The sequence below is a fragment of the Abramis brama genome (assembly GCF_963993115.1).
Source record: "Abramis brama genome assembly, chromosome: 21".
NCBI classification, from domain to species: Eukaryota; Metazoa; Chordata; class Actinopteri; order Cypriniformes; family Leuciscidae; genus Abramis; species Abramis brama.
Window position 1 is genome coordinate 29,128,156 of NC_139983.1, and position 24,480 is coordinate 29,152,635.

Sequence of the window (24,480 nt, forward strand, 5' to 3'; positions counted from 1 at the left end):
AATGTCATGTCTTAAAAAAAAAAAAAAAAAACCTAGATAACTAGCAATGACAACAATAGCAGGAGGTTTCAAAACCAAAGCAAACAATATGACAACAGTGACTCCAGGTGGTCAACATAAGAAATATTACATCCATAACATTAATCACTTTTCAAACAGACAGTTAAAACAGTATTTTTTGCACAAATTACAGAATTACAAACACAATTTGATCATGTGAAATGTGTATATCAAATAATAATTTTAAGAAAAGCAAAATCATTTTAATTCTTAGAGGGATAATAAGTGAATAAGCATCACAATTTGTTTATTAGTTTAATATAAAAATAAAAAACTGCCTAAACTGCCAATCTGTTCTTACGTTTGTTGGCAAACCTCCTGGCAAACAGACGTTCCCTCATGAGTACATGGTGAGTCCAATCCACTAAAACAAAGATGCACAGAAATAGGTTGTGAATGTATGAACTTTGAATGAAAAAAAAAAAAATGAAAAAATGAAACACTTGTACAGTATGTGTTTTGAGATATAGAAAAATGTAAATGTTTACATCAGGATTACCTCACTCTCATTAAGAGTTATCTTCCCACTTTCACAGAGTCTCTGGAATATTCCTGATGAAGAAAATAAAGGCTGTTAAAATGTAATAATAATAATAATAATAATAATAATAAATACCCAGGATATTTAGCTCAAACTATTTCAGGAGCATGAAATGGTCAAACCAAATTTTGTTTACCAGTTTTTGTGGTAAACAAACAACTCTTGGTAGCGATAAAACAAGGTATGTTTTATTATTATTATTTTAAGTCCGGAACATCAAATTAGGGTGGCATGGTGGCTCAGAGGATTTCTGTGTAGACTTTGGTTAAATTGGAAAGTTTAAAATGGCCCATAGATGTTACACTGAGAGTGTGAATGTGAGTGTTTGTACTGAGAAAGGCTCCAGCTTTCTGTATAAGGAAGTCAGAGAGAGAGAGAGAACATCAAATTGCTTTTCTGTCTAGTTTTACTCACTAGCCATGCAGTTCAAACGCATGACAAGGCAAATGAAACCCTCCAGAGAGATCTGTTCTGAAGCACCACCATACCGCACAACCATGAGACTCAGGATGTCTTCATTTATATGCATGCCTAGGGCACAAGAACCATGACATAAATACAGTATCTATACAATGTGTGCTTGAAAATATTATATGTATCATAATATCTCTGTTTTCAATTTTAGGGGTCACTAGGCAGCTATACAGATACACTGTACCACAGCAGTGATTTTGTAAAAAATAGTTAATGCAAATATTTAATACTTTTCTTCTACTAAGTAAATTACAATATTTTCAACATTTTACTACCGCAAAGTATAAACTGTATAAGCTTTAACCTGTTTTATCTAATGCATTTTGCAGTTCGTTTAAATCCAGAAACCCATCTTTGGAAGAATCCATGTTGTAGAAGATTTCCTGTAAAAACATATTTTTTAAAATTGTCTTAAAGGAGTAGTTCACTTTCAAATGAAAATTATCCCATGATTTATTCCCCCTCAAGCCATCCTAGGTGTATATGACTTTCTTCTTTCAGACAAATACAATTGGAGTTTTATAAAAAAAAATATCCTGGCTCTTCCAAGTTTTATAATGGCAGTGGATAGCAACCAAGCGTGAAAAGTGAAGCCAAAACATCTCGATCGCCCCCCGGTGACTGGTCCTAGTATAGGTCATAAGTCCCGCCTCCCCATGTTATTCAACGGGACGTGAGACCAACTAAACAATTAAATTACACTTCAAATATCTTTTTTCCAAAGGTGGTTTCTTTCATTTGCTGTCGTTTTTATCACGCTGATGTAAGTTCAAGTGTCTGTTTCAAAAATAAGTTGTTTTTTAGTTAGTTACGTGATGCGGTTGTGTAACGTCATGATTGACAGCTGTGATTGACAGGTTCTCTGAGCGAAGTAGTCACTGAAGCACCAACGGACATTTTTTTTGGGATCTTCGGAGGACTGAGGAGATTCTATTTACTTTATTTTAACAAGCCTCTTGTCGTACTGCAATCAATTTTTAAAAAAGTGTGCAGAATCCACTCTCCCCGAGTGCGTTCTGCGAGAGTGAGGGCGGAGTTGATCTCGCGACTTTTACTTCCTGCTCACGACTGCGCAGGTCTGGTCCCGAGATGGCTACTGCGCAGACTCAAGTTCCAATATGTCAGCGCCATATCGGGACTCTGGCGGCTTCAGTTCTCATCAATGGAAGAGAGCGAAGGGGCGTCGTCCATCTTTTTTTACAGTCTATGATAGCAACCAACAGATTGAAGCTCAAAAACGCGCATCCATCCGTCATAAACGAACTTCACACAGCTCCAGGGAGTTAATAAAGCCCTTATGAAGCAAAACAATGAGTTTGTGTTAGACAAATATTAATATTTAAAACCTTATAAAGTGAAATAACTAGCTTCCAGCCAAACAAACATACGGATTCCACCTAAGTGTAAAGCGCAACTTATCTGGCAACGTACTGTGGATATTTTCGCTATGCCATGACGCACTACGCTACTTCCGACATCACAAATTTCGTAAGTTGCGCTTTAGGGGCAAGTAGACTGCTTATGGCCATTTGGCCAGAAGCTAAAATTTTACTTTGTAACGTGCTGAATATGAATATTTGTCTTACACAAACTCATTGTTTTGCTTCAGAAGGGCTTTATTAAAGGGTTAGTTCAACCAAAAATGAAAATTCTGTCAGTAATTACTCAACCTCATGTTGTTCCAACCATGTACGTTTTTTGTTCATCTTCGGATCACAAATTAAGATATTTTTGATGAAATCTGACAGCTTTCTCACTCCTCCATAGGTGTATAAAAGTATTGTCGTCGCATGATAAACTTAATGTAGAGCCACTGTAGTCACTTGGACTATTTTAACGATGTTTTTAATAACTATTCTGGGCCGGCGAGTTTGGGTCCCTCTGAAAGCCTATGGAGGAGTGAGAAAGCTGTCAGATTTCATCAAAAATATCTTAATTTGTGATCCGAAGATGAACGAAAGACTTACATGGTTGGAACAACATGAGGGTGAGTAATTACTGACAGAATTTTCATTTTTGGGTGAACTAACCCTTTAACTCCCTGGAGCCGTGTGAAGTTGTTTATGATGGATGGATGCACGTTTTTGAGCTTCAATCGGTTGGTTGCTATCCACTGCCATTATAAAACTTGGAAGAGCCAGGATATTTTTTAACATAACTCCGATTATATTTGTCTGAAAGAAGAAAGCCATATACACCAATCAACAATCAAAGCTAAATTCCAGACTCAAATCCACTCACCTTGTACATCATAATGCGGGTCCACAGACGAAGAAATTCTGATCCACGAAGTCTTCCAGTGACAGAGAACTATTTTTATTGTCAGGAAATATTTCTAGAGCTAAAACATGTTTCTTCACAGTATGACTGGAATGGGGATAAATCATATACCATCATTCAACAAATTCTTTTTTAAACGTTTTTAATAACAGAAAAAAGGATACATCTGACATGGCAATTATACTTCTGCAGGAATCCAGGCCGAATCCTTCAGTATTTTTATTTCCTAAAAGGTATGGGTCACATTTGTGAGATTTATGAGGCAATTTAAGATTTCTAAGCTATTTTTCACATAGAACGTACAGGATTTTTAAAACACTCACCTCTGAGTAGGTTTTCATGAAGAAGCTGTTGAAGTTTCTCAGCATCAACAACTTTGTACTGTTTCCAAAGAAGACATTCAAGAGTTTGAAGCTTGTAGCAGCTCATTTATTTTTTTGATAATATATTAGCGTACATATTTACCTGATCGGAATATTGTCGAAACAGAGTTTTAGTTCTGAATTCTTCATCCAGATTATCATTGTATGCAACCTAAATATGAGAAAAGAGACAACTGTATCATCGGCAGCTTCTAAAATCACAATTAATGTGATAATCTATCTTATTAAATATTATTAAAGAAAATCTGCTCTTTACAATTTTCAGATGATATCAGATTCTCAAATGTTAAAATGAATAAAATGTTAATTTATGTAACATTATATTCATATTTTTATAGAATAAGCAATAATGTAATATTTAATGTGCAGAGAAGAGTGTTCATGTAATAGATTCTGAAGTTGTAATTATACTAACTTTATTTGTACAATTAATATAATTCCCCTTGTAGGAGAGTTAACAAAAACAAGACAAAGATAGGGTTTAGTTGCAATTTCAGAGATATGTTGAAAGAACCAATATAAATAAATCAATGATTGCACATATTGGCAAACTTTACAAAATAAATCTGTGTATTATTACCTCGTCTACGAGATCCACAAGAAAATCTTTCTCTGTCCTTTCTGTGTCCTTTCTGGATAAAAAAAACACATATTTAAAACAAATTTTACCTGTGTAATAAAGCACATGATTGTGAACATTTCAGTGTATAAAGTCAGTTTTTCAGTATTCCAAGCATAAATAATTACTCAAATGTTGAATATTGTAAAGTTATAGTCAATCTCTCAGTCCTTCATGTAACTTACTGAATGTTTATCTCATTTTTGCACAGAATGGACAGGATGAATTCTGCGTTCTTATTAGGCATGTAAGTGGATGGTACAATGAGATACTCTCCTGGCTCCAGTCTGAATAATTTCATCACTTGTCTTGCATCCTGAAAGTCCCCGCTTGTTGCCACAGGCTTTCTGCTCTTGAAAAAGCTTGATCCAAACTTTCCCTCAGATCTCATCTAAAGGATAATAAAACAAAAATACGTGTCAGAAAGGTATAACAGCTTATGTAATATGTAATACAAACTGTGAGTATATTTTACTTGCCTCGGGTGGAACCTGTAAAAGTTAAAAAAATAAAAATAAAGGTTACACTCTAAGCACAATGGCATCATTGTACAACCATATTTATTGCCTTTGCATTTTTGTTTGTTTGTTTGTTTGTTTTTGTGTGTGTTTTTTTATGTTTTTTTTGTGAATACTGACCGCAAACACGCAGAAGCCGATGCCATGGTGTGAAGCAAGGCGTCTGTTTCTCTTGTCAGGTTTCTGAATGAGGGACACCAGAACATTGCTCTGGCCCTGATCACAGGCCTTATCCATCTCATTAATCTTCAGCCAAAACTGGGGGTTGGTAAAGAAGGTGTCTACAATTACAGGACACGGGTGTTAGAAGCAGATTTGCATTGATGACTAGTAGCTTTATTATTATAATTAATTCAATTACTTGAATGATTCATGCAGCCTCCAGCTGTACTCCCAGGAACCCAGCTGCCATGGTGGAACTTGGAAATCCATTGACATGCAGACTTTTCTTCCAGAAAATCAGGAGAGGAACAGCAGATATCCACGCTGTCAAATGTTCTAAGGAAATCATACATTGACATCCTGCAAAAAAAAAAAAAAGACGTAGGTAAATCCTAGACAATATGTAATTCATGTTTTAGTATGCGTTAAGAATCTTTTTCAAAACATGGTTCATACTCACCAGAACTCTCCATCTTCGTCCTGAAGATGTTGTTTGCGGTCCTCATCACTCACTGTGTTCCACAAGGGTGAGCTGAAAGAATTATGTAAAACATACATCTCAATAAAGGATCATTTTGACTGTGCAATAATCAAACAATTTCACAAACTTTTTTGTTTGTTGAGAACTGTGAAAAATAGAACAATTTGTTGTTGAATGTTTTCACTGCCAGTTCTGCTAGTTAGTTATGTTTAACTGCTACTATTGTGTGATATAATTCATGATTTGTTATCTATTGAGTATTTGGTAAAAGTTTTCTAGTGTCTGCTTTAACATCTGAATCTGATCATTCTTATATGAATAGCTTCAATAATATACTCTGTCTGTATTTTTTTATTTTACTAAAATAACAACCACAGAAGTTTAGAATGTTATTGTTATCAGTCTTAACTAGATGTACCGCATGGCGGTACAAAATATGACCGCCGCTCAGGCCTGCACTGGCTTTCCACAAAAATAAATGACGTGGAGCAATTTGGCTGTATTACAGGTATATACCTGTATGTATATACCTAAAAAAAGTAGTAGTATGTGCATGTCTGTCTGTGTGTGTGTGTATGTGTGTGTGTTTGTGTATGTGTGTGTCTGTGTGTGTGTGTGTCTGTGCGTGTATGTATGCGTGCGTACATGTGTGTGCGCATGTGTGTTTGTGTGTGTGTCTGTGCATGTGGATTTGTATGTGTGTGTGTATGGGTGTGTGTCTGTGCGTGTGGATGTCAGTGTGTGTGCATGCTTGCGTTTGTTTGTATTCCTGCATGTGTGTGTGTGACAGTTAGGGTTGCCAACTTCAGAAAAGGAAAATGCGGGACAATCGTGGTTATTTATAGGAAAATGAGGGACACTCAAAATATTTGTACTGTATCACACAGTGTACGTCATTTCAGTGTCTGCAGTTAAGTTTGTGTTTAAAAGGTTATCAGACATAAACACATTTGTATTGCTTAACCTATTTATGTATTTAATTCTAAAAATAATTTTAATGTCATACATGAAAAAAGTCACATTACAAACAAACCATAGTTCAAAATAACAGCATTTATCTAAAATAGAAAGCTTTTTTAACATTATACACTAGGCTTACAGTTCAAAAGTTTGGGGTTAGTAAGATTATTTTTTGGGAAAAAAAATAAAGAAAGTAATTGCCTACTTTTATTCAGCAAGGATGCATTACATTAATCAAAAGTGACAGTTAAGATAATGTTACAAAAGCTTTATATGTACTTTCTAAAAGCTTTAAAACATTAATAATAATCAGAAATGTTTTTTGAGCATATTATTCCCTCAGGTAGATTACATGTTTTCTTGCGTGGCTGGATGTTAGACTCATGAACAATAATCACGTTGTTTGCATTCGCCAAAATTGATTAGCCGAAATCAAAACGTGGACAGTGAAAGGAAATTACCGTTAGCGCGAGACGAGTCCGGCTTGTAGCGGAAGCGACCAGACGGCAGAGGATGTTCGCAAATCAAACAATGATTTGTCTCAAAACAGTGATTAAAAAAAGCTGTGATTGGATGATGACAGGTGTCGGTGATCATTCTCAAGTGTCGTGGTCAGCACCAGTGTTGCCAACTATTTTCAAAGGAAAGTAGCTAACGCCTCCTCTAAAAGTCGCTAAATGTCGCTAGATGACGTCATACGTCAATTAGCATATTCATGACGTCATCGCGGCGTACTTGCGTTCTGCCTGCCTAATGTTTTTTCTCATTAAAATCATGCTCACATACTGTATTTTAATATAACATAATAATATAATATAGCCGAATGTCCAATAAAGCTGTTCTCATTTACTATATTTTTTTGTCAGACAATAGAATGAGTAGCTATTGAATGCCTATTTTTTATATGTGTAAAATTATCTGAATTGAGAGGGTTCAGGAACTGGTGAACTAAAGCACTGATAGGGAGTGTTACAAGTGATAAGAACAAGAAAATAAAGGAAAATAAAATGGTCAAACTAAATTCTTTAAATATAAAACAAAGTGATAAGTCTGTGGAAACAACACTGCTCATTCATGTTAGTTAGCTGCCGTGCTGCTGCTCCTCTCTCAGCCAGTCACTGAACAGGGTAGACACAGAGAAAGGTGTGTGACGGCAAGAAGAAAGCAAACCTTCGCGCTCGCAGGACTGTGCTGGCAACATTTGGAGGTTACTGAGGTTTGTCCAAAAAGTAGCTAGATTTGTCGCTAGTCGCTTTTTTGAAAAAATGTCGCTAAAGGGGTCTGAAAAGTCGTTAAAAATAGCGACAAAGGCGCTAAGTTGGCAACACTGGTCAGCACTGCTGCTGTTGCTGTTGTATCAGTCAGTGGTTTATCAGCTTGTCAAAAAACGGGACACGGGAGGTCACGCAAGGGACAAATAAATTAGGCCCAAAATGCGGGACGTCCCGCCTAATTCGGGACAGTTGGCAACCTTAGTGACAGTATCATCCTAAACCAGCAACCCTTCGCTCAACACCACCATCTACAGGCCGATGAGTGTACAGTCACTAAATGTGCACATAAATGAATTTATTTTATACCCCCCCGTGGATGAAATTCTACGAAACTTAGCATACCCCCAGAGGATGTCAAGTTAATCATACACATGAAATATGGTGCAGTTCTGAACATCTCAACTGAAGATAGGGGGGATTAAAGCAGAATAATATTGCATTTTCATTTTTTATGGGAGGGGCGCAAATCACAAATGAGTGATTATGGGCTAGGTTGATGTGGGCCCTTAAGAGCAACATACCATCAAAATTTCTTCATCCTCGGTGCCACGGTTCAGGTAGTTATTTAGGAAAAACTGCATTTTTTGGGTTTGGGGGGGCCCAGCGCGGGGGGGGAGTGGCCCCCGGGGACCAAACGAAATTTTTCCGTAAAAGTCTAGTGGGGCTACATGCCCACCAAATTTCATGTTCCCCGGTGTTTCGGTGTCCCTGGTATCGTTGACGAAAAAATTCAGTAGATGACGAAAAAAAAAAAAAAAAAACTTTGACAATCGATTATGGGCTAGGTTGATGTGGGCCCTTAACATTTACATTTACATTTAGTCATTTAGCAGACGCTTTTATCCAAAGCGACTTACAAGTTAGGACTAGATTAAGCGAGTCATCATGAAGAGGCAAAAAACAAAAGCAATGCAAGAAGTGCTCAAGATACGAAGTTCAGGCATTATTCAGAGTAGCATAAGCCCAATAAGTGAGGTTTTAGAGGGAAAGTTGTTTTTGTTTTTTTTATGAGGTTAAGTGCTCACGGAAGAGATGGGTTTTCAGCTGTCTTTTGAAGGTTGTCAGGGATTCTGTTTTCCGGATGAGGGTGGGGAGAGCGTTCCACCAGCATGGAACTGTGAATGAGAATGTTTTGGACAGTGATTTTGTGGCTCTCTGTGATGGAACCACGAGACATCGCTCGTTGACCGATCGTAGGCTTCTGGTAGGGATGTAGACTCGTAGTAGTGAGTGAAAGTAGGAGGGAGCTGAGCCTGTGATAGATCTGTAAGCGAGCGTCAATGCCTTGAACTTGATGCGAGCAGTCAGAGGTAGCCAGTGCAGAGAGATGAACAGAGGAGTGACGTGGGCCCTCTTTGGCTCGTTGAAGACAAGACGAGCTGCAGCATTCTGGATCATCTGTAGAGGTTTGGTTGTACATGATGGAAGTCCAGCCAGAAGAGCATTGCAGTAGTCAAGCCTAGAAATGACCAGGGCCCGGACGAGAAGTTGTGTTGCATGCTCAGTTAGGAAAGGCCTGATCTTCCTGATGTTGTGCATTGCAAACCTGCATGATCGAGCTATCTTTGAAATGTGATCTGTGAAGGTCAGCTGGTCATCAAACGTTACTCCCAGATTTCTGACCGACCTTGATGGGGTGATTGATGATGAATCTAGCTGGATAGTGAAGTCGTGCTGTAGAGACGGATTGGCAGGGAGGACAAGAAGCTCAGTTTTTGCCAGGTTGAGCTGCAGGTGATGTTCCTTCATCCACGTCGAGATGTCCGCCAGACAGCTTGAGATCCGTGCAGCTACTGTGGGATCATCTGGTTGAAATGAGAGGAAAAGCTGTGTGTCATCAGCATAGCAGTGGTAGGAGAAGCCGTGTGCTTGTATGATGTGTCCCAGTGATGTGGTGTAGATGGAGAAGAGGAGCGGTCCCAGCACAGAGCCCTGAGGAACACCTGTGGTCAGTTGATGAGATCTGGATACCTCGCCTCTCCATGCGACCCTGAAGGACCTACCTGTGAGATAGGACTCAAACCAGTGGAGGGAAGTTCCTGTGATGCCCAGTGATGAGAGGCTGGACAGAAGGATCTGATGATTCACAGTGTCGAAGGCAGCAGACAGATCCAGGAGAATGAGGACTGAAGATTTGGAAGCAGCTTTTGCGATCCGTAGGGCTTCTGTGACTGACAGTAGTGCAGTCTCAGTTGAATGCCCTTTCTTGAAGCCAGATTGGTTGACATCCAGCTGGTTGTTTAGAGACAAGAAGGATGTTACTTGGTTGAACACAGCTCTTTCAAGTGTTTTAGCAATGAATGGTATGAGAGAGATAGGTCTGTAATTGTCTACAAATGATGTGTTTAGCGTTGGTTTTTTAAGCAGTGGAGTAACCCGAGCCTGCTTGAATGCTGTAGGGAAGGTGCCAGTATGGAGGGATGAGTTGATGATGTGTGTGAGTGCTGGTAGAAGTGTGGGAGAGATGGCTTGTAGAAGGTGTGAGGGGATGGGGTCTAGAGGGCAGGTGGTAGGATGACTGGAGAGGAGAAGTGTAGATACTTCTTCCTCGGTTAGCGGAGGAAAGGAGGGCAGAGGGTTATTGGCTGTGGAAGGGGTCAGTCTGGGTTCCTGTGTGTGTGGAGCTGAGAACTGACTGCTGATAGTTGTTGTTTTGTTGGTGAAGAAGTTTGCAAAGTCGTCAGCAGTTAAAGAGGAGGTGGGTGGTGGTGGAGGTGGACAGAGGAGAGAGTTGAATGTCTTGAAGAGTGATCGTGTGTTGGAGGAGTTGTTGATCTTGTTGTGGAAGTAGGAAGATTTTGCAGCATGAACATCACCAGAAAAGGAAGAGAGGAGAGATTTATACATACTCAGGTCAGATGTGTCTTTTGATTTGCGCCATTTCCTCTCCTCTGCCCTGAGTTCGGTCCGGTGTTCACGAAGAACCTCAGACAACCAGGTGTTGGAGGGAGTAGCGCGTGCTGGCCTGGAGGAGAGAGGGCAGATAATGTCTAGAGAAGAGGTTAGAGTGGAGCATAAGGTATCCGTTGCGGTATTCACATCCAGAGATGAGAATTGTGAGGGTGAGGGAAGAGAAGATGACACGGCAGAGGAAAGATGGGAGGGAGAAAGTGAGCGCAGGTTTCGCCTGAAAGTGACTGGTGGGGGGGTTGGTGGTGCAGGGGTAGAGAGATGTAGACTGAAAGTAATGAGGAAATGATCTGAAACATGGAGAGGTCTCACCAAGATGTTGTCTGTGATGCAGTTGCGTGTGTAAACCAGGTCCAGTTGGTTGCCTGATTTGTGAGTATCTGTGGTGATAAGTCGTTTGAGATCGAAAGAGGCTAGGAGAGAGATGAAGTCAGTTGCATGCGGCTTTTCGAGATGGATGTTGAAGTCACCGAAGACTAGAAGTGGGGTGCCGTCCTCAGGGAAAGAGGACAGCAGCACATCCAGCTCCTCTACGAAGTTACCCAGCTGACCTGGGGGGCGATAAATGACTACAATGTGGATCTTATTGGGAGTTGTAAGTGTAATAGCATGATATTCAAATGAGTTGTTGTTGCATAGAGAAGAGAGTGCTGAGTATTTCCAACTGTTAGAAATGAGAAGCCCTGTACCCCCACCCCTCCCAGACTGGCGAGGGGAGTGAGAGAAGGAGAAATTGCTAGAGAGAGCAGCGGGGGTTGCTGAGTCTTCTGGACGAATCCAGGTCTCAGTAAAGCCCAAGATACTAAGAGTAGAATGAGATGCAAAGGCTGGAATAAAGTCAGCTTTATTGACTGCTGACTGACAATTCCATAGACCCACGGAAAGAGAGAGAGGTGTGTGCGAGGATGAGAGAATGGGACGTAGATTAGCAGTATTGTGCTGCATTTTGCGCGTGATGAAAGGGCGTTGCCGAGAGATAACAGGAATGTATTGAAAGCACATGTTGAGTAAGGTGAAGAATACGATAAAAAGTGGGAAGGGAAAGGGAGAAGGAGATACTTAAGTGCCTTTCTGGTGTCCTTGCTCGGTGGACGAGGAGGCTGAACACGAGAGCTGAACGCTTCCGCTGACGCTTCCGCGACAGCGCGCAAATTACATAGATATAGATATAATGCTATCACTGCTTGAGTGAGGACAGCTGTCTCAGTCGGCCAATTAAGTCATAAAGCGAGAATGGGGCAAATCGAAACTGCTAGGAGTCAATACTTAAGTGCTATTAGAACTGCAATAATAATAATAATTTCCACGCGCGGCCGTTGATTAATGTAGCAACGCGTCTAAATAAAATACAGAATTATGTGAAGTTAAAAAAGCAAAGTAAACAGAGAATCGAAGATAGTCTTACCTTGAGTCAAATACAACACTGAAATAACAGGAGAACTGAGTATTCTGAAAAACCACTAGCGCGCTCTTGCCGTGCGTCCTCTTAAGCTGACCGCTGGTCCTCAACATTAAGACCAACATACCATAAAAATTTCTTCATCCTCGGTGCCACGGTTCAGGTAGTTATTTAGGAAAAACTGCATTTTTTGGGTTTGGGGGGGCCCAGCGCGGGGGGGGAGTGGCCCCCGGGGACCAAACGAAATTTTTCCGTAAAAGTCTAGTGGGGCTACATGCCCACCAAATTTCATGTTCCCCGGTGTTTCGGTGTCCCTGGTATCGTTGACGAAAAATTCAGTAGATGACGGGAAAAAAAAGAAAAAAAAACTTTGACAATCCCTATATGACCGCTTTCGCTAGCTACGCTAGCGGCGGTCATAATAATAGATACATTACATTTGCTTCTCATATCCTCGTGTATCCACTGGTTGATCAACTGACTATCTGGAAGTATTCTTGAATTTCTCCAATTTATAAAGAAGGTGATCCACATTCTTGATCCACAAAATAAGACTTATATCAATAATTTGTGTTATTGTTAAAGTATTTGAACAATTTATTTATAATCTGTTATCAAAGTACCTAGAAAATAATATTTTTTTAATAATATTTTAATAATATCTTATCACCTTTCCAATCTGAATTTAGGCCTAATTATTTAACAACTAGTTATTGTCTAAAATTGACAAATTATGTATTTTCAACATTAGATAATGACAGCCTTACAGGGGCTGTTTTTATCGATCTGAAGAAGGCTTTTGATTTAGTAATTGATGAAATTAGATTTTGATGAAGTAATTGATAATTACTTATTATAATATGAGCTTTATGCAGTTGGTCTTTCTCAAAATGTTTTATTGTGGTTTAATTCTAATTTACATAATAGAAAACAATGTGTTTTCATTGAAGGGGGAAAATCTGATCATTATTCAAGAAAGAGGCATACCTCAAGGCTCAGTGTTGGGTCCACTTTTCCATTTTTATTAATGATGTTCCTTTTATTCTTTCACATTCCTCTGTTCATCTTTATGCAAACAGCCCTGTTACTTATACTTATAGACGATAACCGGCAGGGAACAGAACGAAACAAGGATTATTTAGATTATATATTTGCTTCTTTATTTTGAGACATGATGTACATGCTTTAGATGATGTTATATCTATGTTTAAAAGCCAAGAAACCTTAAGGATTTAGAGAGTATCGGTAAAGAGGTGTGGACCAAAATCCCTCCTGAGATGTGTGCAAATCTGGTGACCAACTACAAGAAATGTCTTACCTCTGTGCTTGCCAACAAAGGTTTCTCGACCAAGTACTAAGGCATGTTTTGCTTGGGGATCAAAAACTTATTTCACTCACTGAAATGCAAATCAATTTATAAACTTTATATAATGTGATTTTTCTGGATTTTTTGGTTGATATACGGTCTCTTTCCATTAAAATAAACCTACCATAAAATTGAAGACCCTTCATTTCTTTGTAAGTGGGTGAACTTACAAAATCAGCAGGGGATTAAATAATTATTTCCCCCACTGTATTATTGCTAGGCAAACATTGTCATGGTCAAGTAATGTTTCGTTTCTTTATCATGTCTTGTTTAGTTTAATAGTTGTATTATCATTTTCTTTTTAGTTTCTTTGTCACTGTTTTGCTGGTTTCTAGTTCATAGTTTGTTGGTTTCTGATTAGTTGCACACCTGTTCCCTGTTTCTTTGATTGCTATCATGTGTATTTAGCTCTCAGTTTCCTCAGATCTGTGTTCGTCGTTGAAGTTATGGTGGATGTTTAGAGTTCACTTGATTTCTTTGTCATTCTGTGTCACGCATCCCTCCTTTTAACAAATTTAACAAGAGAATCTAAATGTCTAAAATGTGTGGTTAAATAAAAAACAGTTCTTACTCGTCACTCCAGTCTCCTTTCCACTCAGTGCCTCCCCATGGGTTGAACAATCTCACCAGCTGAACTGGATATTTACCTCTCATGACCTGTGGAGCATGATTTTAAATAATTAGTAGTATGAAAATGTGGCAAATCTTTCGGATATTACCAGTAGCTTTATTTTGTAATTTACCAAAATTTTGAAGTAAAACGCATATGTTCATTTTTAATCATTTGTCACATTTGAGCGCCGAGCAGAACAAACACTAAAATTATGCAAAAAGGCCAAATCATGTACAAACATGTAAAGCATGGGTGAGTATCAAGTTGGTTGGCTTCCATTATCTTTTGTCCCTAAAATATTTACCTTAAGACCTTATATCGGCTAGACTTCCGGTGGGGCGAACACTGGCGCTGTTAGCAGCAGCTGCTCTGAGGAACTTTGAACGATTGAACGTTTTTAACGTTTCTAGCTATTAGACTACCTTTTTAGTTCACTGTGTTTTATTCACCTGCCTGGTTTGTGCACGATTTTGGATTCACCGAGATTCACTGAGATTTTGCTGCTACCTGAGACTGTTGCCGGCATTGCTGGATTCCTGCTCACCTGTCAATTTGGTTCGAGGCTGCCGGACTTTACTTCTATCCTCCTTCAGCTGCGGCAATGATGATCGTCATGAGACCGATGATCTGGATTTCAATTGTGTGGATTGTCCTTTGCTCAATCTTCCTTCCTGTGTATCCGCTCTATCACTACTCGGCAGCAGAATTGTTGCAGCTACGCACTATCTGCTTTAAAACTACATCAGGACACTGCTTTTACACCACGCCGTAAATATGTTCATCGTGGATCTCGTCGGAGTTTTAAAGATGTCTCTCCAAGTGGAATTCCTTCCATTTGGTCTACAAACCCTCGTCCTCCAAGGAAACATGTTCGGACTATTGGTCGGTAAGAACGATCTTTCATTTGGACTATGGAATATTCTATCAATCTCTGATAAAGGTCCTTTCGTGAATGATCTGCTGCTTGATCGTAAGTTCGACTTTCTTTGTCTTACTGAGACTTGGCAAAAAAGTAATGACTTTTACCATTTGAACCATTCTGTTCCTCCTGGATATGCTTTTATCTGTAAACCACGCCCTGTTGGCCGGGGTGGGGGGCTTGCAGTACTATATAAGGAAAAATGGAAAGTTACAACTCTTCCTGAAACTGATTATACTTCCTTTGAATCTGTTGTTTTGCAAATCAATGGATTCATACCAACTATCATTGCTATTGTATACAGGCCTCCGAAGGCCAATTCTGTATTCCAACAGGAATTTTCAACATTTTTAACTTCTCTTTGTCTCCAAATGTGATTTTGGTTGGTGATTTTAATATCCATGTGGATAATAAAGAAAATTCATGCTCTAAAGAGTTTTTATCATGCCTAGATAGTTTTGGACTACAGCAATTTATCAATGTCCCAACTCATTCAAAAGGTCATACTCTTGATTTGGTCTGCTGTTCAGGTGTGATTCCTGGAAATTGCACTACTTCTGACTTATCACTGTCAGACCACTTGCTGGTGTCTTTCAATGTCTCTTTATCTGTGTTTAAGCCTAATTTGAGTTGTACAATCACATTTCGTAATATTAAGAACATTGATCCCTCAATTCTTGGGGAATGTTTGTCCACACTTCCCTACAAAGACCATTCAGGGAATCTTAATGATTTAATCCAGCATTACAATGACAATCTTCAAATGATCCTTGACACTTGTGCCCCATTGAAAACCAGGAATGTTTCGTTTGTCAACTCTGCACCCTGGTTTACATCGGATCTTCGTCTGCTAAAAGTCAAGGGGCGTCGTTTAGAATGCTTGTATTCCAAGACTGGACTTGTAGTTCATAAAGATTTGTATGCTGATCACATGCAAGTTTATAAGACTGCACTTTCCACAGCGAAATCAGATTATTATGCAGGTTTAATTGGATCTGGTGTAGGAAACCAAAAATCTCTATTCTCTGTGGTTAACACTATTTTAAAGCCACCTGAGTGTTCTAACTGGTATATAAACTCTACAGAATTGTGTGAAGCATTTATGCTCTTTTTTAATAAGAAAATTGAACACATCCACCAGCAATTGGTTTCACCAAACCCTGATCGGAACATAACTCATTCTAGCTTTGCGCCATCTCTCTTATTTTCACTTTCTGCTTTTAAAACTCCAACAGTTGAGGACATTTGTTCAATTGTACAAAAATCTAAATCTGTCACATGTCAACTGGATCCATTACCGACTCACTTGGTTAAAGCTGGTTTATCATTTCTTTCCTCTTTAATCACTGATATTATGCATACATCACTTCTTACTGGTGGTACTGTCCCTACTGCACTTAAAACTGCTGTTATAACACCTATTCTTAAAGCCTGTTTTATACTTCTGCGTCGAACTCACGCCGTAGCTACGTCGTAGGCTGTGTGTAGCGTGCGTACCCTTCGGCGTACCCTGACGTGCACCTCTTCAAAAATGTAACAACGCGTCAACTCTACGCGGACACAAGCGCTGTGATTGGTCTGCTAGAACCCCTCCCTCGGGTTTCACATGCTCCCTCTGCATGCGCGTCAACGCGGACACCAAAATGCAGAAATATAAATGAAAACCAACGCGTTGCCTACAGCGTAGAGGCTACGGCGTGAGTTTGACGCAGAAGTATAATGAGGCCTTAAAGGGATAGTTCACCCAAAAATGAAAATTCTGTCATCATTTACTCACCCTCAAGTTGTTCCAAACCTGTATGAGTTTCTTTGTTCTGCTGAACACAAAGGAATATATTTGGAAGAATGTTTGTAATCAACAGATCTCGGTCCCCATTGACTTCCATAGTAGGAAAAAAATATACTATGGTAGTCAATGGGGACCGAGATCTGTTTGGTTACAAACATTCTTCCAAATATCTTCCTTTGTGTTCAGCAGAACAAAGAAACTCATTCAGGTTTGGAACAACTTGAGGGTGAACTATCCCTTTAAGAAACCTTGGACAGACACAAAGAATTTGGCTAATTTTCGACCTATATCAAATCTGCCGTTTTTGTAAAAAATCCTGGAAAAAATTGTTGCTCTTCAGCTCCGTAAACATCTCTCTTGCAATAGTTTATATGAGCAGTTACAATCAGGGTTTCGTGCTTTTCACAGTGTTGAAACTGCACTTGTAAAGATTTCTAATGATCTATTACTAGCGGCTGATGCTGGTCTTCTATCAATACTTATACTTCTTGACCTTATAGTGCAGCATTTGACACCATTTCACATCCCATACTTTTGAGCAGGCTGGAATCTATTGGAATTACTGGTATGGCTTTAAGCTGGTTTTGTTCTTATCTCACAGATCGCATTCAATTTGTACAACTTAAACAGTTTAAATCAAAACCCACTTATGTTGTCACTGGTGTTCCCCAGGGCTCTGTTTTAGGACCTCTTCTGTTTATTATCTATCCTTTACCTATTGGCAGCATTTTTAGGAAATATGATATCCATTTTCATTGTTATGCCGACGACACCCAACTTTACCTGTCTTCTAAACCTTCTTCAAAGTTTCCCTCTTCTGCTCTTGGTGAGTGCTTAAGTGAATTAAAAAACTGGTTTTTAAGTAATTTTCTAAAATTGAACAGCAGTAAAACAGAAATTCTTCTTGATGGTTCAAAAAATACAATAAGTAAGTCGAATATTTCTTCTGTGGAAATAGATAACTGTTCTGTTCCTATATCGAATCAGGTCAAAAGTCTGGGTGTCATTTTTGACACAACTCTGTCTTTTGAATCTCACATTAATAGAGTTACCCATTCTGCAATTTTCCATATCCGCAATATAAATTGTCTGCGTCATGTCCTTTCAATCAAGAGTACTGCTACGCTTGTGCATGCTCTTGTAACATCAAGAATCGACTATTGTAATGCTTTGTTTTATGGGCTTCCTTCCAAATCTCTTCATAAATTACAGTTAGTACAAAATGCTGCAGCTCGAGTCATTACCAAAACTTCCACTTTTGAACACATTTCTCCTGTTTTACAGAAGTTGCATTGGCTCCCAGTTAAATTCCGTGTGAATTTTAAAATTTTACTTTTAACTTACAAAGCACTTAAAGGTAGGGTAGGTAATCCTGTTCAGAAACACTTTTTTTTATACTGGGTGAAATGGTCCTTCCATCCTGAGAGTAGTCAATACATTATGTGTTCAGAAAAAGGAATGAAAAAAATCAGACCTCTGTAGCAGCTGCAGGACAGTAAAAACTCTGACCAATCACTGCCATTCGGTGCGAATGTAAAGAACCAATCAGATGCCTTAGTGTCTCGTGCCCGAGCCCCACTGAGCGCGCTGCCCTGCGTGCACTCATCACATGTCACCGTTCCCGGAAATATTCAGCTCAAAGCACCTGCATATGCAGTCAGCGAAGGCAAACAAGGCAAAAACTACTTCCTCGGACCCTGCCCGCACTCTTGAACGACCTCCTCTGCTTCGCCCTCAACCCCGGACCTGTCCTCGAACCGACGATGCGGTACTTGTCTCCGGACTCGGAGTGTACGTTAGTCTTCATTAGAGTCAACAATGTTTTCATCATGGAAACTCTTACATGCAAAACACCGTATATGTTATGAATCTTACACGAAATTCACCTTCATCACAGTGTAACTGATGGTAATGGAAAAACGTGTATCAGTGCAACCTGTTTTTAGTTTTGCCTTAAAAATATAGCTCGTTACCGAATGAAACTTTACCATTATCGATATGCTAGCTTGATAGTGAGTACTAAAAGAAATCTTATTTGTTTATATTCATAGTGATAAAGTTAGGTATTTTATTACATGTGATTCTGACATGATGTCACTGTATGTACTGCGCTCCTTCCTCTCCACTCGTCTCAGGTAATAAATGCGTCTTCCAGCTGAGCCTGAGCGTTTGGCGTCGCGCGTTCATGTGTTTTGGGGGCGTCGCTTTGGAAGGAGCTCAGAAGGGAGGGGGTGGGAGTGAATGGAAATAATGAGCTGTGTTTATTGCAGATTAAAAGATCTACAGTCACTCGATTTTTATATTTTCTTTTTCAGAGTACTTACATTTTAATTATGTATTGGTATATAAAGACAGTTTAAACAAATTTGGAATGTTTTTTTTTTAGAAAAATCCTACCTACCCTGCCTTTAACAATTTGGCTCCTTCATATCTTCAAGATCTTCTTCATATACACACTCCTTCCCGCACTCTAAGATCTGCTTCTGCACTTTCACTTGTTCTGCCACGCACTCGGACAACTTCTATGGGGTCACAAGCTTTTGGCTATGCTGCTCCCCATTTATGGAACTCTCTTCCTGTAGAAGTTCGCAACAGTTCTAGTCTCTCAGTTTTTAAATCTCGTCTTAAAACGTATCTGTTTAGGCAGGCTTTTATGTGATTTAATGTTTGTTGCTGTACTGGTTTGATTGTTTAATGTCTTTTTTTTTTTTTACGAATTTTGTAAGGTGTCCTTGAGTGCCATTAAAGGCGCCTTTAAATAAAATGTATTATTATTATTGTTATTGTTATTATTATATGAATCTGATGCGTGCTGAGACTTGATTTTTTGCAGTCTTACCTGGTAAACCTTTGTCACAGTGTAAGCGTGGCCCAGAACAATGCCATTTGGTAATTCTTCCTCATTCTTTTTATGATTATGTGGAAACAGAGAAAAATTATCAGAATACAGATGGTGTGGTGCAAAAGTCATTGCTTAAAATGTGCTGTAAGTGTTTTTTTGGAATCCCACAAATTAAAATGTCCCTGTAAAATATTGGGGTTTTTTTTGTTGTTGTTGTTAGTTTTTTTGTTTTTACCCCTTCTGGAGTTTCACAGCCCATAAGGACTTCTGACTGGAAAGCACGGTACATTATCTCCCACAAATCAGTTGGAGCCGTTTTCAGTTCGTAGTGCATATGAACCCCACCGGTGAAGTCCATGAGGGCTTCAGATACACGGCCACTGTGCATGTCAGCGTAGGAGCCGCACACCCTGTAACAGTCATTCAAACTCGAAATTATATGCCGCAATGCAATAGACATAAATTTGAGGACTAATACAGTACATTAATCATAGGTTGAATTACAGTCGTGTTTACTGTATATTGAATATGACAGCACAATTGCTTACATATACTTGAAATGATTTTTTATAAAGTCACTAAAAGATGTACAGCCACTTACTTTGCATATGCTTTCTCCATCAAGGCTGGCCAGAACTCATTATATGTTTTTGATTGGACAAAAATCAGCCTGTTGTCGATTGTTGGCAGTTTGTCATCAATCACAACATCGTACCATTTCCCAAACCGCCAGAACTGTAAGTTTAAATAAGCAGAACACTGAGTAAAAAACTAACAGGAAAAACTATTACTTGGGGTTTCGATTCTGGATAATATGATCAAAATAGAATTAAATATTGGAAATTATGGCATGAAATAAGAGGAACTTACCCTGAAGTGAAATAAACCAGTATAATTGTGGCTTAACGATTGCCCATCTGGGACGACCTTCTGCAATAATTTGTCTTGAAATGTTAGAGCCCCAACAGAGGCCAGAAACCAGCAGTTTCCTGAAGAAAAAACACACACTAATTGAAACTGTGTGAACTAATACACTAATTGTAAATTTGATCGGCTATCTTTCATATTCCAAAACTCATTTATTATTTTTTTTTCTAGTTTTGCTAGAAGGAGTTTACTTTGTTTTCAGCAGAAATCAAGCCTAAATATAGCCACAAGAGGCAATCATCAGGCACCAATGGCTCAGACTAAAGGATATAGGGATGATGCAATGCATCTTTTTAAATATAATAAGTCTTTAAGTGTGTCTTTATAGATGTGTTATTCTGTATATTATAAAAGGCAAATAATATTGTCTCTTCAGTTTTATTAGACAGCAATATATATAGGCCTACCACATCACACAAATTGACAAATATGTTTTCAATATTATTATAAATTAAAGTTAAAATAACATTTCTTTGTGAATATACTTTTGTAAACAAAAAACATTTCTTATAAAAAAAACCTACATTGTAAGTGCACTATAAAATCTTCCGATAACATTTTGTCATGAGGGTCTTGGGATGATGCATGCCAAGTTTTGTGCAAATCGAACCATCTAACCAAAAAAAAAATGGTTTTCCAGAAAATTCAAAATGGCGGAAACATTTCCCTGCTGGCAAACAAAATCAGATGTATGATTCTTGGGGCTTACAAGGATTTGAAAGGGAAAAGGAACGTGAAACTCAAATGCACTTATAATAGCACCAAGTGTGCTGCTCATAGGGCAGAAAAAGAATAATATGCAAATCTGTACAAAATACAATAATGTTACTTGGCTTAAATATAGGCTAAGCTTTTATTTACACAGAGCAGGTTGCTTTATCTCAATAGCCCCTCTAATCTTTTATTGGAAAAATAATCATGGCTGACTGAATTAATGGATGTCTACAATGGCATAGGTAATTGAACTGAACACCATTTTGTTTGTATGATGCCGCTAGGTGGCAGAGTTTTTTTAATGTTTTTTATACTGGTTGAAACTCTCTTCTCATCTTGATGGCAATCAATAATTGAAATGGTCTTCAATTGAAGTTTAAAAATGATCATATCTTCAGTGGAAGTCTCGGAACTAAAGAAATGCACGTCCAATCATTGCATTCGGTCCTGATGACCTTCCTGCCTGTATTTCCATCACATGTCATCAGCAGGTTTCATGAGGCTATGCTGCAGAATTGTAGACAGACAGCCAAAGCGCTGCCGTAATTACCGTAATTAAGAAATGGCAACCAGTGACGTTCTACCCGGAGCGGTTCACCTCCTCAGGCTCGGATTTTTGTGTTTCTATGGCAACACTATCAACGCAAACATGTATTTGCAGCAGTCAGGTGGTACAAGAGCTCTGCAAGTTGTTTACTTTACGTTCAATATTATTGTAGTGTTATTTGCTTTGAGACGTGAGGTAATTTAACGCCGTCTCTCATGACGCTTTGCAGATCTTATGGGATCTTATGCTTTCAAAGCTAGCTCGCTATTTCTAGCGTCTTAAAAACTGCCTTCCCATGCTTTAGGTGTCTAAAACAGCAATACTGTGGTTACCCAGACATACCTATCTTCCCTTGGACGTAGTCAAACCTGGACACTGTATCTACAATAAATTCAGCTTTATCTGGACACAATTTCTGTGGAAAAAAAGAAGTAATATCTTCAGTATTTGACTTGTGATCAACTGATGCTTTCTGTGAAAGGGATGTGATTTATAGTGTTTTAAAAGTGTCTTTTAAATTCTTTAAAGCATTTAGATTGTCACAGTCACATATTTTAGCTTTCCATAAAGCTTATAAAATTTGACACTTCTAATTAGGTGTGCATTATTATCAGAACACGTCACAGATGAAGTATAGATTACGTACCGATGGTCTTATCCACTCCACTCGGGCCATGACTTCTGGCTCAAGCAGCCCTTCGCCAATGGAACGAGCGTCTGGCGGGAAAATCTCATCAACAAATCTCTGTCTTGTCTTAAGACAGTAGTCTTGTAAAGAGTTGTAGTCCTGATCCATGAACTTCAAAGGATTTGTTTCAGAGCCCATGCCACCCTTCGTGTTGCGGTCATCCATGATTTTTAGGCACATGCCGTGTGGAACCGCTGGAGGAGGCATTTTGAAATCTGTCTGGATTTCTTTACTATTAAAAAGAGGAAATTACAACAACAATACAAAGATATTACATTGCTTTAATAAAAGTTACCTCAATCACATTCATATTCACCAGTTCCCATTGACAAACCTGTGCCATTCCCTGCCACCAGAAATACCAGCCACAATCTTTATTTTAAGAGGAAGGTCAATGCTTACCCTGACAGATCAATGTGTCAGTTCATCTTACAGCTCTATGACTGTTCTCATGGTATGCGTGCTAAGAGTCTTTGAATATAGTTGTTCACATGTTCGATTAAACCTAAACAGAACCCATCCTGTTATTGATTTTTCGGTAACGCTTGATAATAACGTTCAGTTGTAAGTCATTTATAAGTGGTTAGTTAATGATGAACTAATCATTTACAAAACATGAATATGCGTATCAGAAATTTTCAATAAATTATGTTATTTTTTTGTATGTATGTAGAAATTAGAGGGTGCAGAAAGTGTTGTAAATGCCTTGTATAAATGTACAGATCATTTGTAACAGGTAAGTAACAGTGTTCAACACAATGATGTGTAAACGCATGAATAAATAATTTACAACACTTTCTGCATCCCCTAATCTAATGTAAACTATTCATCACTTGTAAATGTGTTACACATCATTCGTAGATAACATTCATAGATCTAATGCCTTATTGATTCTTGAATTGGTAATCTACGAATGATGTGCAACACATTTACAAGTGATGAATAGTTTACACTTTAGATTAGGTGATGCAGAAAGTGTTGTAAATGATTTATTCATGTGTTTATATATCATCTAACAGGTGTTGAACACTGTTGTGTGTGCTGCAGTGTAAGTGCTGACTGGTGAGGGTATAGACAGCTGTCTTCTCTGACACACATGGAGTCTTTAACCACTGTGCACCTGATGTGAGCAAAACATACAAAAAAATTAACATATTACTTATTAATCATTTATGAAAGCATAGTCATGTTTCATAAATGATTAGTTAATCATTTACTAATCACTTGTAAATTACTTACAACTGAACGTTATTATAAAGTGTTACCTGTACGCTAGTACTTTATTTTGCATATGTTACAGACTAAAGACAAAGTAACTAAATTCATACAAGTATACAATCCATAAAGTGCTTTTTTATCAATTAGTTTGTATATACAAACTGAATATAGGTCTTCCCTTCCAATGAGACTATTCAGCTTTAACTTATTGCATTACTGACATAAATAAAATGAATATGTACCTTCAGAGATGCAACGAATTTTCACCCAAGTGACTGGTAATCTTCTCCGTCTTTACACACTTTTGCCTTACTTCAAGCTTTTAAACACTTGTAGAAGCCCTGCCCCATTCCCAGCGTAGGTGTTTATAACAAATAAGTGATTGACAGAAACTCATCTGAACTCATCTGAATCTTTTTCATTATAAGACACTGAAATCCTCCACATTTGCCAAAGGACAAAACATTGGTCTACATATTTCACGTTAGCGAGTTATTATTGTTATTATTATTATTTTCTTGGACGAAAGATAGTGCATTGTTTATTTCTCTGCATAATATAATAAAATACATGCTGCTTTTTAGACACTCCATTACAGTTTAGTTTGCTTTTATGGTATGGGTTTATGTAAGGCCTCCAAAAATGCATTCAGTGCAGCAGAAATCGGTTTTGTAATTGTAATTATAATATATTTATAATGATCAGTATAATATATAATATATATATATATAATTTATGACCATAGTAACTGTAAGAGTAGCCTATGAGACATTTCTTGATAAATGAGCCATGTCAG

At 38.3% G+C, this 24,480-nt stretch overlaps 2 protein-coding genes across 2 annotated transcripts; both read right to left on the minus strand.

Annotated features, from left to right (window-relative positions):
- Window positions 1–399: 399 nt before the first annotated feature.
- LOC311071783 (calpain-1 catalytic subunit-like) lies at window positions 400–23,984 on the minus strand. The gene is made up of 21 exons (XM_084096320.1): window positions 23,927–23,984; window positions 22,425–22,698; window positions 22,121–22,193; window positions 20,461–20,579; window positions 20,192–20,325; window positions 19,826–20,000; window positions 19,588–19,653; window positions 13,999–14,084; window positions 5,498–5,569; window positions 5,237–5,397; window positions 4,996–5,156; window positions 4,837–4,848; window positions 4,543–4,748; window positions 4,319–4,370; window positions 3,821–3,889; window positions 3,679–3,736; window positions 3,520–3,581; window positions 3,317–3,385; window positions 1,380–1,458; window positions 1,016–1,132; window positions 400–612 (listed from the first exon to the last, which is right to left on the minus strand). Exons 2-21 carry the CDS (start codon window positions 22,671–22,673, stop codon window positions 545–547), a joined length of 2,088 nt encoding a protein of 695 aa, XP_083952446.1. The 5' UTR covers window positions 22,674–22,698; window positions 23,927–23,984; the 3' UTR covers window positions 400–544.
- Window positions 8,733–12,174, minus strand: LOC311072460 (uncharacterized protein; the record flags this gene model as incomplete). Its single annotated transcript, XM_084097484.1, has 4 exons — window positions 8,733–9,557; window positions 9,756–10,337; window positions 10,602–10,717; window positions 12,068–12,174. 4 exons carry the CDS (start codon window positions 12,172–12,174, stop codon window positions 8,758–8,760), a joined length of 1,605 nt encoding a protein of 534 aa, XP_083953610.1. The 3' UTR covers window positions 8,733–8,757.
- Window positions 23,985–24,480: the final 496 nt, after the last annotated feature.